Source organism: Cheilinus undulatus, linkage group 22, assembly GCF_018320785.1.
Source record: "Cheilinus undulatus linkage group 22, ASM1832078v1, whole genome shotgun sequence".
Taxonomy (NCBI): domain Eukaryota; kingdom Metazoa; phylum Chordata; class Actinopteri; order Labriformes; family Labridae; genus Cheilinus; species Cheilinus undulatus.
In genome coordinates, this window is record NC_054886.1 from 14,614,816 (window position 1) to 14,627,635 (window position 12,820).

General features: G+C 37.9%; 1 protein-coding gene across 3 annotated transcripts in view; it reads right to left on the minus strand.

The window, feature by feature from the left end:
- Nucleotides 1-12,820, minus strand: part of arap2 (ArfGAP with RhoGAP domain, ankyrin repeat and PH domain 2) — a 232,484-nt gene that overhangs the window by 101,958 nt on the left and 117,706 nt on the right. For all 3 annotated transcript variants that reach the window (XM_041778717.1, XM_041778719.1, XM_041778718.1), the window contains exon 14: nucleotides 5,249-5,423. In XM_041778717.1, the coding sequence (XP_041634651.1) occupies nucleotides 5,249-5,423 (175 nt within the window). The remainder of the gene's footprint in view (nucleotides 1-5,248; nucleotides 5,424-12,820) is intronic.

Genomic DNA, 12,820 nt, shown 5'->3' on the forward strand with positions numbered 1-12,820 from the left:
CAATCATGTAGAACTGTATATCCATTATGTAATTAAATGGTAAAATGTAAAATTTATGTTCCTGACTGAAGTTATATTATGCATATAGTGTCAAATCTTGGCATAAAAATTGACAAAGGTCTTAAATTGGATCAACAGATTCAATCTGTCATCTTCCCAGTTTTTATCATTTGAGGCTTTCCAGGAGAGATAAATCGGTTTTAACTTTTAACGACTTTGAGCGAGTTATTCATGCTTGTATTTCAACGTGTCTGGACAACAAAGAACGCCAACCAGGCCTGGATCCCTCTTACAGCCAGCATCTAGTCCCTTTAGTTGGAAATCGAGCTCTACTGGTGGAGTCTGGTTGCCATCACGTTTGTTTGTTAACGACGACACCGTTCAACTCCCAGACACCTAATGAGCATACAGACTGCCTGTATACACGTTTCAGACAGACAACACAAGACGTGTCATTTTGGATGTGCGTGTCCATGTGTCTGTCTTCTCACACACCTCTAAGTAATGGCCATCACCATAGCGACCAGGTGACCCATACTAGCAATTAGGACTCCCTAACAGGCTCAGAGCAGGCGAGTGTGCACAGATGCGGCGCATACATTATGTAAAATATGGTCCCTGAGAAAGTCTCCCTGTGGCCCCAGCCAGCGGCCTCTCCCGCTCCTTTAATCTAATACATTCCTATCATCAGCCCCGCGTGGAACCACACAATCAAAACACACCGGGCATGAGGAGGCCGCCAAACACGGCACATCTGCTCCGTGCCTCTGACGCAAAGGAACATGAGGTGGATAATATTTTAAAAAAGAAAAAAAAAAAGAAGTTAGGGGAAACTTGAAGAGAAGAAGAGGAAGAAAATAGAAGGATAGAAACAAAATCCTTCAACTTATTATGCTTATACAAATTTGCGGGTTTTTCTGCCTTCATTTCACATTCACAGCAGTGGAAAGAAACCTCCCACTGAGCTTTAATAAACATGGCAGCACGGCTCTGAGCGTGAGTCTTAAATATGACTGGCTTATTAAAGTACAAAGACAATGAGCAGAGTATATGTGGCGCCGATGGTTGTTAAAGTCCAACTTGCACACCTAGTATAAAGACCCTTTCACACATTTATGAGCACGTTAGCTTTTTCTTCTTTTTAGAGTCTGAGGGGGATTTCTGTGTTTTTTCCTGATACCTTTGGTGGTCCAACAACTCACTTTTGTGGAACAGAAAGTTTCCTTCATGCCAACTAGATTTAAAAACAGAAAACACTCACAATGTAAACACAAAGGGTGGGCTGGCACCATTTTAATCTCATCTGTAATGAAGGTCTTACAGGGCCATGAATTTAACCAGGAAGCCAGGTAGAAGCTGATATTCTGAGGGTTTTCTAACCCTTATTGCAGTGGTTCTCAAGTGGTGGGTTAGGATGCAAAAGTGGGTCATGGAGCTCTTTCCAGTGGGTCGGGAAGGAGTTCCTGGAGCAAAAAAAAAGCAAAAACAGCAAAAAGTCCCGTATATACCGAGGCCCTAAGTGAACACACATCCATATTTTTTATTTTACCTGCTTGTACATTTGAGTAATTCTAACAAGGTTTTGACTTATCATCTTTATTTGGGACCCCCTTGAAAATAAGAAAGTTCATCTCAAGAGGCTATCCCTCCAATAGATTTCAAATTTCAAAATGTACTCATTTTATTGGGATCACAAAGATGGTTTTGCCAAGATAATGAGGTATTTAGTATAAATGAAATGTATGACTGTGTTCAGTTGTGTATTATTCTGTCAAAGTTCAAAATAGCATCATTTTCCATTAAACTAAATTTCAAAAATTGATTAAAAAAATGATAAAAATACATTCAGTATTACTGGATTTAATCTTTTTAGACCGCTGAAAGTCACCCGAGTTCCAGGCTCCCTGCAAAAGCTACACTAATGTAAGGATGGAATCACTGAGACAGCTATATGGAGGGCTTCCAGAGCAAAATCAGTAAGCAGCTTTGATTTATGGTTCAAAAGTGATACAACTTTATAACCTGTGTCTCTTCTTGTTGTATTTGACAACATTGGTCTCAGTGTGTTAAAGGGATACTTCAACATTTTGGCAAACTTACCCATTGCCATAATCCCTATAGTCGTACTAATAGGTTCGTTACCTTAAGATGTCAGTGCAAGCTATTTTTAGATCGGCGCTGCTGAGTTAGGAGCTGCTCAGCTAACTCAATGGTGTTTTATGGTATTCCAGCATTCCCTCATCAAACTCATCAAATACACAATCCAACAACTCCAAAATGCTCTCGTGGACACCTGCATATTCACCACACTATGAAATAATAACGTATAATTACGTAACATTACGACACATGAAGCAAATACTCTGAACTATTTCTTGAGTAAACCACTGGGCGGAGTGACACAGTGAAGCAGCCATGTCTGGAGTGTAGTTTCGGCTTTGCTTTCACCTTTAAAACGTCTCCATCTCGTATTGTTCGATGATTATTTCATAGTGTGGTGAATGTGTAGGACACAACTTGTCCACGAGAGCGTTTTGGAGTTGTTGGATTGTGTGTTTGATGAGTTTGATGAGGGAAAGCCAGGATACCACAAGAACCTATTGCATTGGCAGGGTAGCTCCTAACTCAGCAGTGCTGATCTAAAAATAGCTTGCACCGACAACTAAAGGTAAGGAACCTATTAGTAAGACTATAGGGATTAGGGCAATGGGCAAATTTGCCAAAATGTTGAAGTATCCCTTTAATATTTCAAAACTTTAGCGTGAATTTTCTGACCCTAATACACTCTTATCAAAACAAGAACTATATAATAGGATGCCTGGTGCATGCTTGGTTGTTGTTAGGTCTATAGAAAAAAACAAAGATCTTTGTTTGTTCCATACAGTACAAGACAAGGTTAGGTTATATTATGATACGATACGATTCTATGCTGAACAGAACGATATGATACCATAAAATATAAATAGATACCCCACAACCATACAAGAGTTTGCATTATAATATGATATGACATCAAAAGATATCAAAAGATACCATATAAAACCCCATGATGTCATACTCTACCCCAGGGGTGTCAAACTCAATCACAGCAGGGGCCAGAATCTGAGTTTAGGTCTAACCTGAGGGCCTAACAGGGTCAACATTTCACCATTAACTGTCAACTCATTTTCACCAGTGATAAATTAAGGGCTAAAAAAATAAAAAAAATTTTAAAAAAATTACAAAAAAATAAATTTTAAAAATCAAAATGATAAGTTTAAGACCTCAAACCAAGATTAAAAAATTAAATGAATGAGTTCAAAAGGTAAAAACCAATTATTAAAAGTCAAAATAATGTTTTTATAAGTAAATACATGAAATAAAGAGTCAAAATAATGAGTTTAAAAGGTTGAAACATGAGTTTAAATCATACATTTGAGTCTAACAGGTAAAAATAAGAGATTAACTGTCAAAGCTAGGAATTCGAAGGTCAAAACTTGCAATGAAATTTGAAATATTTCGTTAAAAAGGTCAAAGTATGAATTGAAATTTAAAATTGTGAATCCAAAAGGTCAAAATGTGTGAGAAAAGTTAAAATTATGAATTGAAAAGGTTAAGATACGAAACACAAAGAAGTCAAAATCATAGGTTTAAGTCATAATTCTAAGATGCAATATTGAAAGTACGAAATAAAAACACAAATATTTTTTTCTCCACATTCCTGACTTTTTATCTGATAATTTTTTTACTCTTTAGTTTTTCTATTTTTTATGACTTAAAAAGGATATTTAAATCATCAAGTTTAAATTTACATATTTTATAGTGGAGAAAATCTGCAAACCTCACACCGGTGGGCTAGTTATGATAAAAATATGATATGATCCTGGGGGCCAGGTATAACTGTACCATGGGCTGGATTAGGCCCCCGGACCTTGACTTTGACACCCATGCTTTACCCTATGACAAGAAGATATTTTTTGATACCACAAAATCTGGCACTGTACAATCTCAATTCAACTCAGGAGACTGTGGTCGGTATCGGATTATGTAGTGGTATTGATAATAGTTAAAAGTAGTTTTGGCAATGTAAAAACTGAAAGGTTTAAGTGTTTTAATGAAAACCTACCATTTAACAAAGAGAATAAAGTCCTGCATGTCACTTTAAAGTAACCTTTTTATGCTGCAAATGTTCTAAACGACTAAAATATGAGGTTTAAACATTTTGACTTTAAACATCAAACATTTTAAGTCCAAAACATTGCTCTATTCCGATCAAATTAAAGCATCCTTTCCTAAGTCATTCGCCCTCTTCTTCCTAGTATAAATTTTCATTTGAATGCATTTACACACATGTGGACTTGACCTTTTATTTCTGCTCTACTTCCTGTTTTGCATATTAATGTGGTACATAGTTAGTTTCATGTGACATTATGAGATTTAATCTGTCATTCATGATGATGCAGTGATTGACGTTTTTCTTCTTCTACTGTAATTTTGATTTTGATAAATGTACGGGCTAGTGCAAACAGAGTGGCATTACCAAAAAAAAAAAAAAAAAAAAAGGACAGGGAGGATGGAAAGAGCTACTGTTATGTTTAGATCTCAAGTATGCACTGCTTTTATTTTAAGATATATTTAACACTGAATGCAATCAATGCATCCAAGGAGGCATGAAATAACAGACTTTTGCCTCTACTTAGCTGCAGAGCTTGCCACCACTCACTCTGCTTCAGCCATGGTACAGAGAGGAAGAGGGGGTTAGTTTTTTCCATGAACAATTTTATTTTGATAAGTTTTAATTCAATGTGTGATGGATTTAATCTCTCCTTTAGTACTCAGCTCTACTGACATTGCAAAAGGCTTACTTTTTTTTGTTTTTCTTAATTATACCAGTTAACATCAATATTATCTCCCTGGCTCAGGATGGTGGGGATCTTCCCCTTTCTGTCATGATCTTTAAAGTGTGTCCTAACCAGGTAAACTGAAATGTAATGTTTAGATACATCTTTTTAGAAACGACTCTCCATGAGCAAGCAGAGAAAAACGTACGAGAGTGGAGTGAAATGAGTTCATTCTTCATTTGTACATGAAACATCTCTATGATAGTGAGAAGAAGCTGGCGAGAAATTTGCACATTTTTACAAAAAGACAAAAATCTGCCAGATATTGTCAAGAAATAAAAAAATATAATTGGTTTAAAGACATTAAAGGGTAACTCCATCCATGTTATAACTGTGGAAGCATCAGGAGGCATCCAGAGTTGGATTACCTGAGAGTTTGTTCTGGTGCAAAAACTCCATCTGTAATCTTTGTCCAGCACGCTGGGCCAGGAGATACGGGGTGGAGAAGGTTGGATCCCCGGTGGCGCACATAACATCTGCCCCACTGAACAACAGCTCCATTGTTTTCAGCACATCTGGCAACACCACAGCTGCACACAAAGCCTGTACATGCGTGATACAGAACAAAGGAGCACATTAGATTTCTATTTAAATACAGTTTTAACATTTATATTTAAAAATGAGTTAAAATAAACCATTTTTGTAATTTTGTGATATTTGCAGCATATCATTTTTGCTAACCAATATAATTAAGGCCAAAGAGTGCAGTGCAGGCTCATCGCATGTCTAAGCAGCTTTCAATAGCTGGATTAATACCTTTAAAAATTTCACACTGCAGACAATACCAGTGAAAATCCCTGGAAATGGCAGCATGGTGTGTATAGCGACTTGGCGTTGCTCTGTGTGCCTGTGTGTGTGAGCATGCCAGGTTGATAGAGGACAAAGAGTCTATAAAGCAGCGTCAGAAAACCATATAAAGTTTAGATTTGAGTTCCGCCCGCTGATCTCAAAAGAGAAGTTAAAATAAGATCAAACTTTAATACTCCCTGTGGGAATCATTAAATCTCTAATCCCTCTGAAAAAAAGGAATATAGCAAATAAGAACAGGACAAATGGGCCATATTAAATATAATGAAACTAACAATTTCTAAGAACAGAAAAAGAGGGGATAAAGGCAGGAATAGTAATGAATGAGGCAAACAGAGCATGCCGAGGCAGGGAACACATGCACAGTAGGCTGCAGTTATAATAGTGGCAAAATGACTAAGCCCAAGATACATGTGCTGTGCTTAACAAATTTATTAGACCACCCTAACCCTAACCAAAGTAAGGTTTATGCCACAGCTGCCCTGAATTAACAGCATTGGTAATAAACAAAATCATTTTTTATGTTTCTGCAATGGTTAATACACCAATATGTAGAAGCTCTTTAACCCAAATGATATTCTTCATGCTGAAATAGAATTATTATTGTTATCCATGAATTTTCAAATGTACTGATTTACAAGAAAACTGAAAAAATAGTAAAGCACATTAATATTTCTTGATTAATATGTCAAATTATAGTTATTTACTTGCATTCCTGAACAGAAAAAATAGTTTTAGTGGTTGAATGTTATGCTTGATTCATTTCTGACTTCTCAGAGAAGCCCAATGAGCCGGCTCAAATTTGCATGAATTCAGTTTGAAATTCCTCATTCCTCTTCAAAATGGTTAAACATGGAGAGTTAAGTGAAAATGAAAGAGTCCGCATTAAAGCACTTCATGATGCTGGATGGTCTCTGAGACAAATATGACAGGTGGTTTAATGAATTTGTTAAGCACTGTATATTCAAAACTAAATGATACAGAATCTTCTAAAATTGACACACTATATGTATTTGAATTACTAATAGTGATATTTATTGCAAATGTAATTAACAGTGATTTACATGAAGTAAGGTGACCACAGCCAAGTAACTACACCTCAAATAACACCAACACTGTCTCTTAGCCTCAGCCATTCTATCAAACAGTCCTGAGATGGGCTAACTGGCTTCTTTTTAGCTGAAGACTGGTGTGTGGACTAGTGCTGTTGAGTTGTATACGCTATTTACAAGAAGACTGTGCGCTGAAAGCAGGCAACTGGAGTGCTCTGTGGAAAGTTGCCGTACCACAGTCGAACAATGAAACAACTTTTTAAGGATGGAACGGTTACATATTGTTGCTTTAATTTCAAGGTTGTTCAATGCCTGTAACCGTTGAACTCTTGAGCTCTGAGCAGAAGTTAAAGCAGAAAGACGGTACTTCACTCTCTTAAGTACTAAGATAATCAGATTCTGCCACAATCTGGTGTGACCAATCATCATGCACCATCGTTTCAGTGTGGACGCAGCAAACCCTCCTCCACCCCAGCTGCCTCCATTGTGTCGGTAACCGTTTTTTCAGCAATTTTTAACACCAGAAAGCTAAACAATGTATTTTTATTTTACTTTGTGGGATAACTTCTAATTGTTTAAACTTTTTTTAATCACCAGGGCTACCAGTCAGTGTTAGCATGCACAGAACAAGGGCACAATGGCCATAGAGCTATGACTTTAAACATTTTTTGGTTGTGTAATTGTCAGCTATTGCGTATTGTGTGTGCAATTATGTGGGAAGAGCTTCAAGGAGCAAAGGTGGAGGGTTTTTTCCAAGGTCTATGCTGCTAACTTCCACTTTAATATCTCCTGAATAATGGATTACTTTTAAAACTACCACTAAGAAAAAAAGGTAAGAGATAATGTTTGATTCTTTTAAATCTGTTATTGACCTCTGTATTTCTGCCTGTCTGTAGCTTGAAGTCTGAAGGTTTTTTGGTAACAGCATCCAATGGTAATCAGAAGAAATCTCCTCTGCCTTCAGCATTCAGTGCAGGTTAGCACTTCTGCACCCTTATGTCCTCTGAAACAAACTTCTGCTTCTGTAAATACAAGATGATGAATTTCACCTTTAACATGAGCAGGAAGTCAAACTTATATATGTGATATCCGACTGCAGAGACGCACTTTGTTAAAGCTAACCACCTGTGAACCTGTGGAGAGAGGAGAGATAAAAGAGGCAGAAGAATACAGTCTGGCTCCGTCTGTCTCTTCCTATCAGTGCGGTCGGTTGATGCGACACTGTGCACGATGACCCGCAACAAAGTGGATCAGCCGAGGAGTCGAGTGGCAAATGGCGGAATTTCAACAAGCAACCCCTTCCTTTCATCGGACTTGGACCGAGTCAGTAAGCTGCATCGATCCGCAACAAACAAGCAAGATCCGCCTGAAAGTGCAGCTCGGTAAACACAACCACAAACAAACAAAGTACCCGTCAATATAACCTGGCCGCCTACACTAAGCCCCAGCATTGACATATGGATATTTAACTATGAGTGCAGAGCAAACAGATTTATTCTTATGTACACAGTTTCATCTTTATCAACAGAAAACATCACTGAAATTTTCACCACAGGAAGAATTATCCTTTTATTTACTTGCCCTCTTTGTCTTCACTCAGCCACACACTGCAGGGTCAGATTAGGGCAAAACAGTCCCAAGCAACCTGGCCTTATTCTGAAAATGACCTTCCATGTCATAGCAATTACTGCAGCAACTAGGGGGTTTATGTGCGCGTGAGTGCGTGTGTAATGATATAAGAAGGTCCTTTGACACCCTCCCATCTCTAGGTCATGCGGCCTGTGGAGACTCGGTGGAGGTCACTGGGATATGAGCTTCTAATGGGGAACAAGGGACTAAGAAACAAGAGAGAGAGGGGGTTAGAGAGAGGGCATGTGAGGGAAAAAATGAAAAAGCAGAATAAGCATGCACGCTTTGGATTATGTAATTGATTCAGGCAGGTTTAAACCACATCACTAGCTTTTTTATTCTTATTTCATTATGTGATTTGACACTTTAAAGGCTAATTTACTGCATCTGTCAGGGGAGTTTCATGACCTCCGAGCTCGTAAAACTTGTTAAAATGCCGTCTCGTGATTTCAAAAATCGCATGAATGTCAATGAGGAAATTGCTCGTATTATTGTCTTTGTTCCAGAGAAAGCTCCCAGAGGAATAGGTTTTATATAGCTTTTTATTTCTTAGTATTCATACTTGTGTTACAGTAAGCAAGTGTGACACAGAGAAGGAAGGACGAGTCCAGTGAGATTAGAGTCAGTGTCCTTGTTTATGTTAAAAATACGCCTTTTTGTGTAGATTTTGTGGATTGTTTTGGATTTATTCATTGTATAAATTTAGCTGTTTTTAACACTAGAAAGGCCAAAATTCCAACCCTACTAAGAAAACAGTGAAAACTCATTTTGACTGCTCGATTACAAACTCTGTTATCTCTGATGATAGATATGCAGTACAAACAGGAATACATTCAACTTTAAAATAAGTTTTATCATTCAATAATCCAAGCAAAACAGTTTAAAAATCCAAAACTGAATCTCCAACTTTCAATGAAAAGGAACACAAAGGAGATTTATCTTAAGAAACCTGCCCTTTCTTCACAAAATATTAACAAAACATAAAGAAATATTTGACATAAAATTCTTTTAAACATGATTTTGGACTTTGATTCTTAGCTTCCTCTGACAAGCTTTTTCTATTAACTGATTCCTTTCACAGAACCGTAACGTTCCTTCAATTTAGTTTTGAATGTTGTCTTTTTCTTTGAAGATCTCTGTTACTAAGTTATAGTGACTTCTAGTGACATTTTTTTACAAATGTTTTGGTTGGATGTGGGCTGGCAACTATGTCTTATCAGATTTACACTGGATTCTCAGAATACTGTAATCTACAAATACCTGGAATTTCAACACTTGGTAGCCTGATAGAGCTCTTTATTGATATTTACTAATATATGGCAGTTTTGTCAAATAAAATTAAATGAGTATGTGTGTTTATAAACCCAGCACAAAAGTAAGGAAATTTGTGTTTGGTAGATTATTTGTTGTAACAATGCTTCTTGGTAATAAATCTTATACCGATGGAAAGCCTGTTTATTTCCCTTTTAAATGGTGCCACATTTGTAAGGAACATGCATTTGTGTGATGAGCAGCAGAGCTGAGCATGTGTGTTGTGCCCATGAAAATTTGCAGCAACTTCTCTGCCAATGTCAGACCGCTTATTCTGCTGTTGCTGCCAACTCTTGTTTTGAGCTTCTGGTACCCCCAGGTGCTGACAGCCAGTCACCTGATTGTAAACTAAATCTTCTCCCAAGCTGTAGTTCTATTTCAGACTGAAAACTCCAGGAGTTTTTCCTATATTTTGCTGCATTTTTGATCCCATGACATCTGTAAAAGATATTTCTTTCTTGTTTTTAATCATTTAAAAAAACAACGAGTGCCTTTATTCTCCCATCAAGTTTCAACATACTTTTTCTCTCTGAAAAGTATTGATTTAGGCACCACTTAGGTAACAACACTGTTTAAGAAGTATCTATCCATTTAGCACCAGTATCAGAAAACATCCCAAACAATACCCAACCCTAGTGTTTGGTGTGTTTATTTCTTTTTAGCACACTACGCTTGCATTGCATTTCCATGACACACTGATCTCTGAAATCGAGTCAGTCCACGTGTCATGGTAGAATAAACAGAGACAGCAAACACCCACTTTTTTCCTCTTTATTTCTCACTCTCTTTTTCACACACATCTTCACTGTCCAAACCCTTTTAGCTAGCTACCCTCTCTATATCTGTCACACTTTTGCCCTAGAAAAAAAAAAAACACCCACTCTAACAGCAAATTCACACATCCTTAGTGGAGCAGCACACATGTTCGCACGCATGTCCACGCCTCACACTCCCCCACACATACACACGCGTGCAAAAAGCCAGCAAAGCCGCAATAAAACCAACCCAAGCGTTTCTGTTGAGGATCCTAATCCACTTTTCCACTTAGCTAGCTAGTATAACTCTTCCTCACACCCCGTTCCCTCCTTCTTCCACCCTTCCCTCTTTCTCTCTTCATCTCCATCCCTCTCTTTACTGCTCAGGAAAACAATACAAGGCGGCTGATCTGCGTAAATGCTGACGCAGGTGGAAACTTGCATTGTGCTTTAAAGACCTTCTCTTTTAAAAGGAAGCCAAATAGAAGGTGCTTATTTCTTTTGCCAGTACAATAAACCCAAAACCACAAACTGGCAGAGAAGGCCTCAGCACCAACCTGCTCACACTTAAGATCAATAAGACTCTCCTGTTGGCATTTTTAGACACATAGTGACCACCAAAAGGTCAGGGATATATGGGCTTTTTCAGGTTCAGTGGATTTAGCTAATGGAGTATTTCATGCACCATGTCTCTTAGAAGTATAGATTAAATTCCAGCGGTATTGTGGGTGAAACACTTAACACTGCAAGGCCTGTGAACTTCTGCAGCATTTAGCTATTACCTTAGCTGAAGAGGATTTAACAACAGAGAAAAAACACTTATTGAAGGGCTAAATTTGGATTTATTTCTTAATATAAACTTATTTCTAGGCTATAGGCGCAGCAGATGGGTAGTGTTGCTCCACATAATTTAGCAAGATTTTTGAAAAAATGGGCAAATAAACAATGTTGGCTCAAATATACACTATGTTGAAAAACTTTCATTTTTCATCCAGAGAGCCTCTGTGTTTTGCACTTTTTTGCAACATGAACTTTGGCTATGTGTTCTTCCTCCTCAGTGTATTTCATCTCCTGATCTGCAGCCTTTATCAGAGACATAATAAAACAAGCTATTTCAGCTCAGTTCTCCACTTTAACATACCACGTTATTTTCATAGAGTAAATATATTGTGTTGACTGTAGCTTCTCTAATTATCAGCCTTTAGAAGAATAAAGTGACAGCCATAAACTTACTTGGATGACAAATTTTCATTACACTCTTCTGGTCAAGGTTGTTTTTCCCAGTTTATCTTGAGAAAGTCGAAGAGTAGGGCAGGGAACTCTGGTTGGGGAGTGATGCAGGCTGCATGTGTCTGTGAGTCGTGATCCTCTGATCAGATATGTCCTGAAGAAGTGCTGATAAGTCCCTCTCCTGACAGCTGTTCTCTGGGTTCATATTGCCCCAGATCTCCCCAGATCTCTCCTACTCACCAGCCTCCACCAAAGTTTTTCTCTCTTCCCGCTGAGTCTCCATCTGTAGAAGCTGCTCCTCCGTGTACTCTGACTCATAAAAGTATCATCTTATATCTACAGTGAACAAGTCTAAATCACTCATTTTAGTTTAGATTATTTTGTTGTATTTTTCTCTAACCAAGCCCACAAACAACAAGCTGTTCAAATTTGCGAAAGAACAAATCCATAGCCACAGCTCACGTTGAAAAATAGAGCCAAACACAGAGGCTTTAAGGGAAAGAAAAAACACTGCAAAAAATTTGGTACACCATAAATGAGCCAACATTGTTATTTCCCTATTTTTTTTTACCTTAACTTTGCTAAAGTACGCAGAGCAAACGTGCCCTTCTTATAGAGGGCACGCTCTCTGAAATCTCTGTAGGATAATGGCACTACCTTTTCCAAGTACTTTATAAAAGCCAACTTCAAAAATACCTAAATATTTCTTTAAGGTAAAAAAGAGCCACAAAACAATGTTGGCTCAATTGTTTGCTACCGTGCACTCAGACAGTATTCAGACCCCCACAGTACAGTTGAAAAAATTTTTTTGTTCTCAATCTACACTCAGTGTCTAATAATGACAAAGTGAAAACAGAATTTTAAAAATGGTGCAAAATTAAGAAAAAAAACCCTGATATATCATATTTACATAAATATTCAGACCCAAATGATCTCTGGATCATGTGTTTTGCACTGAGGAGAGGCATCCATCCAGCCACTCTGCCATAAGCTCAGATTGTTGAAGAGCTGCAGGGATGGTTGTCTTTCTGGAACTTTGTCTCATCTCCACACAGGAGTTCTGGAGCTCAGTCAGACTGACCATCGAGTTCTTGGTCACCTCTCTTACTCCCCCCGATTGCTCAAATAGGCCAGGTGACCAGCTCTTGGAAGACTG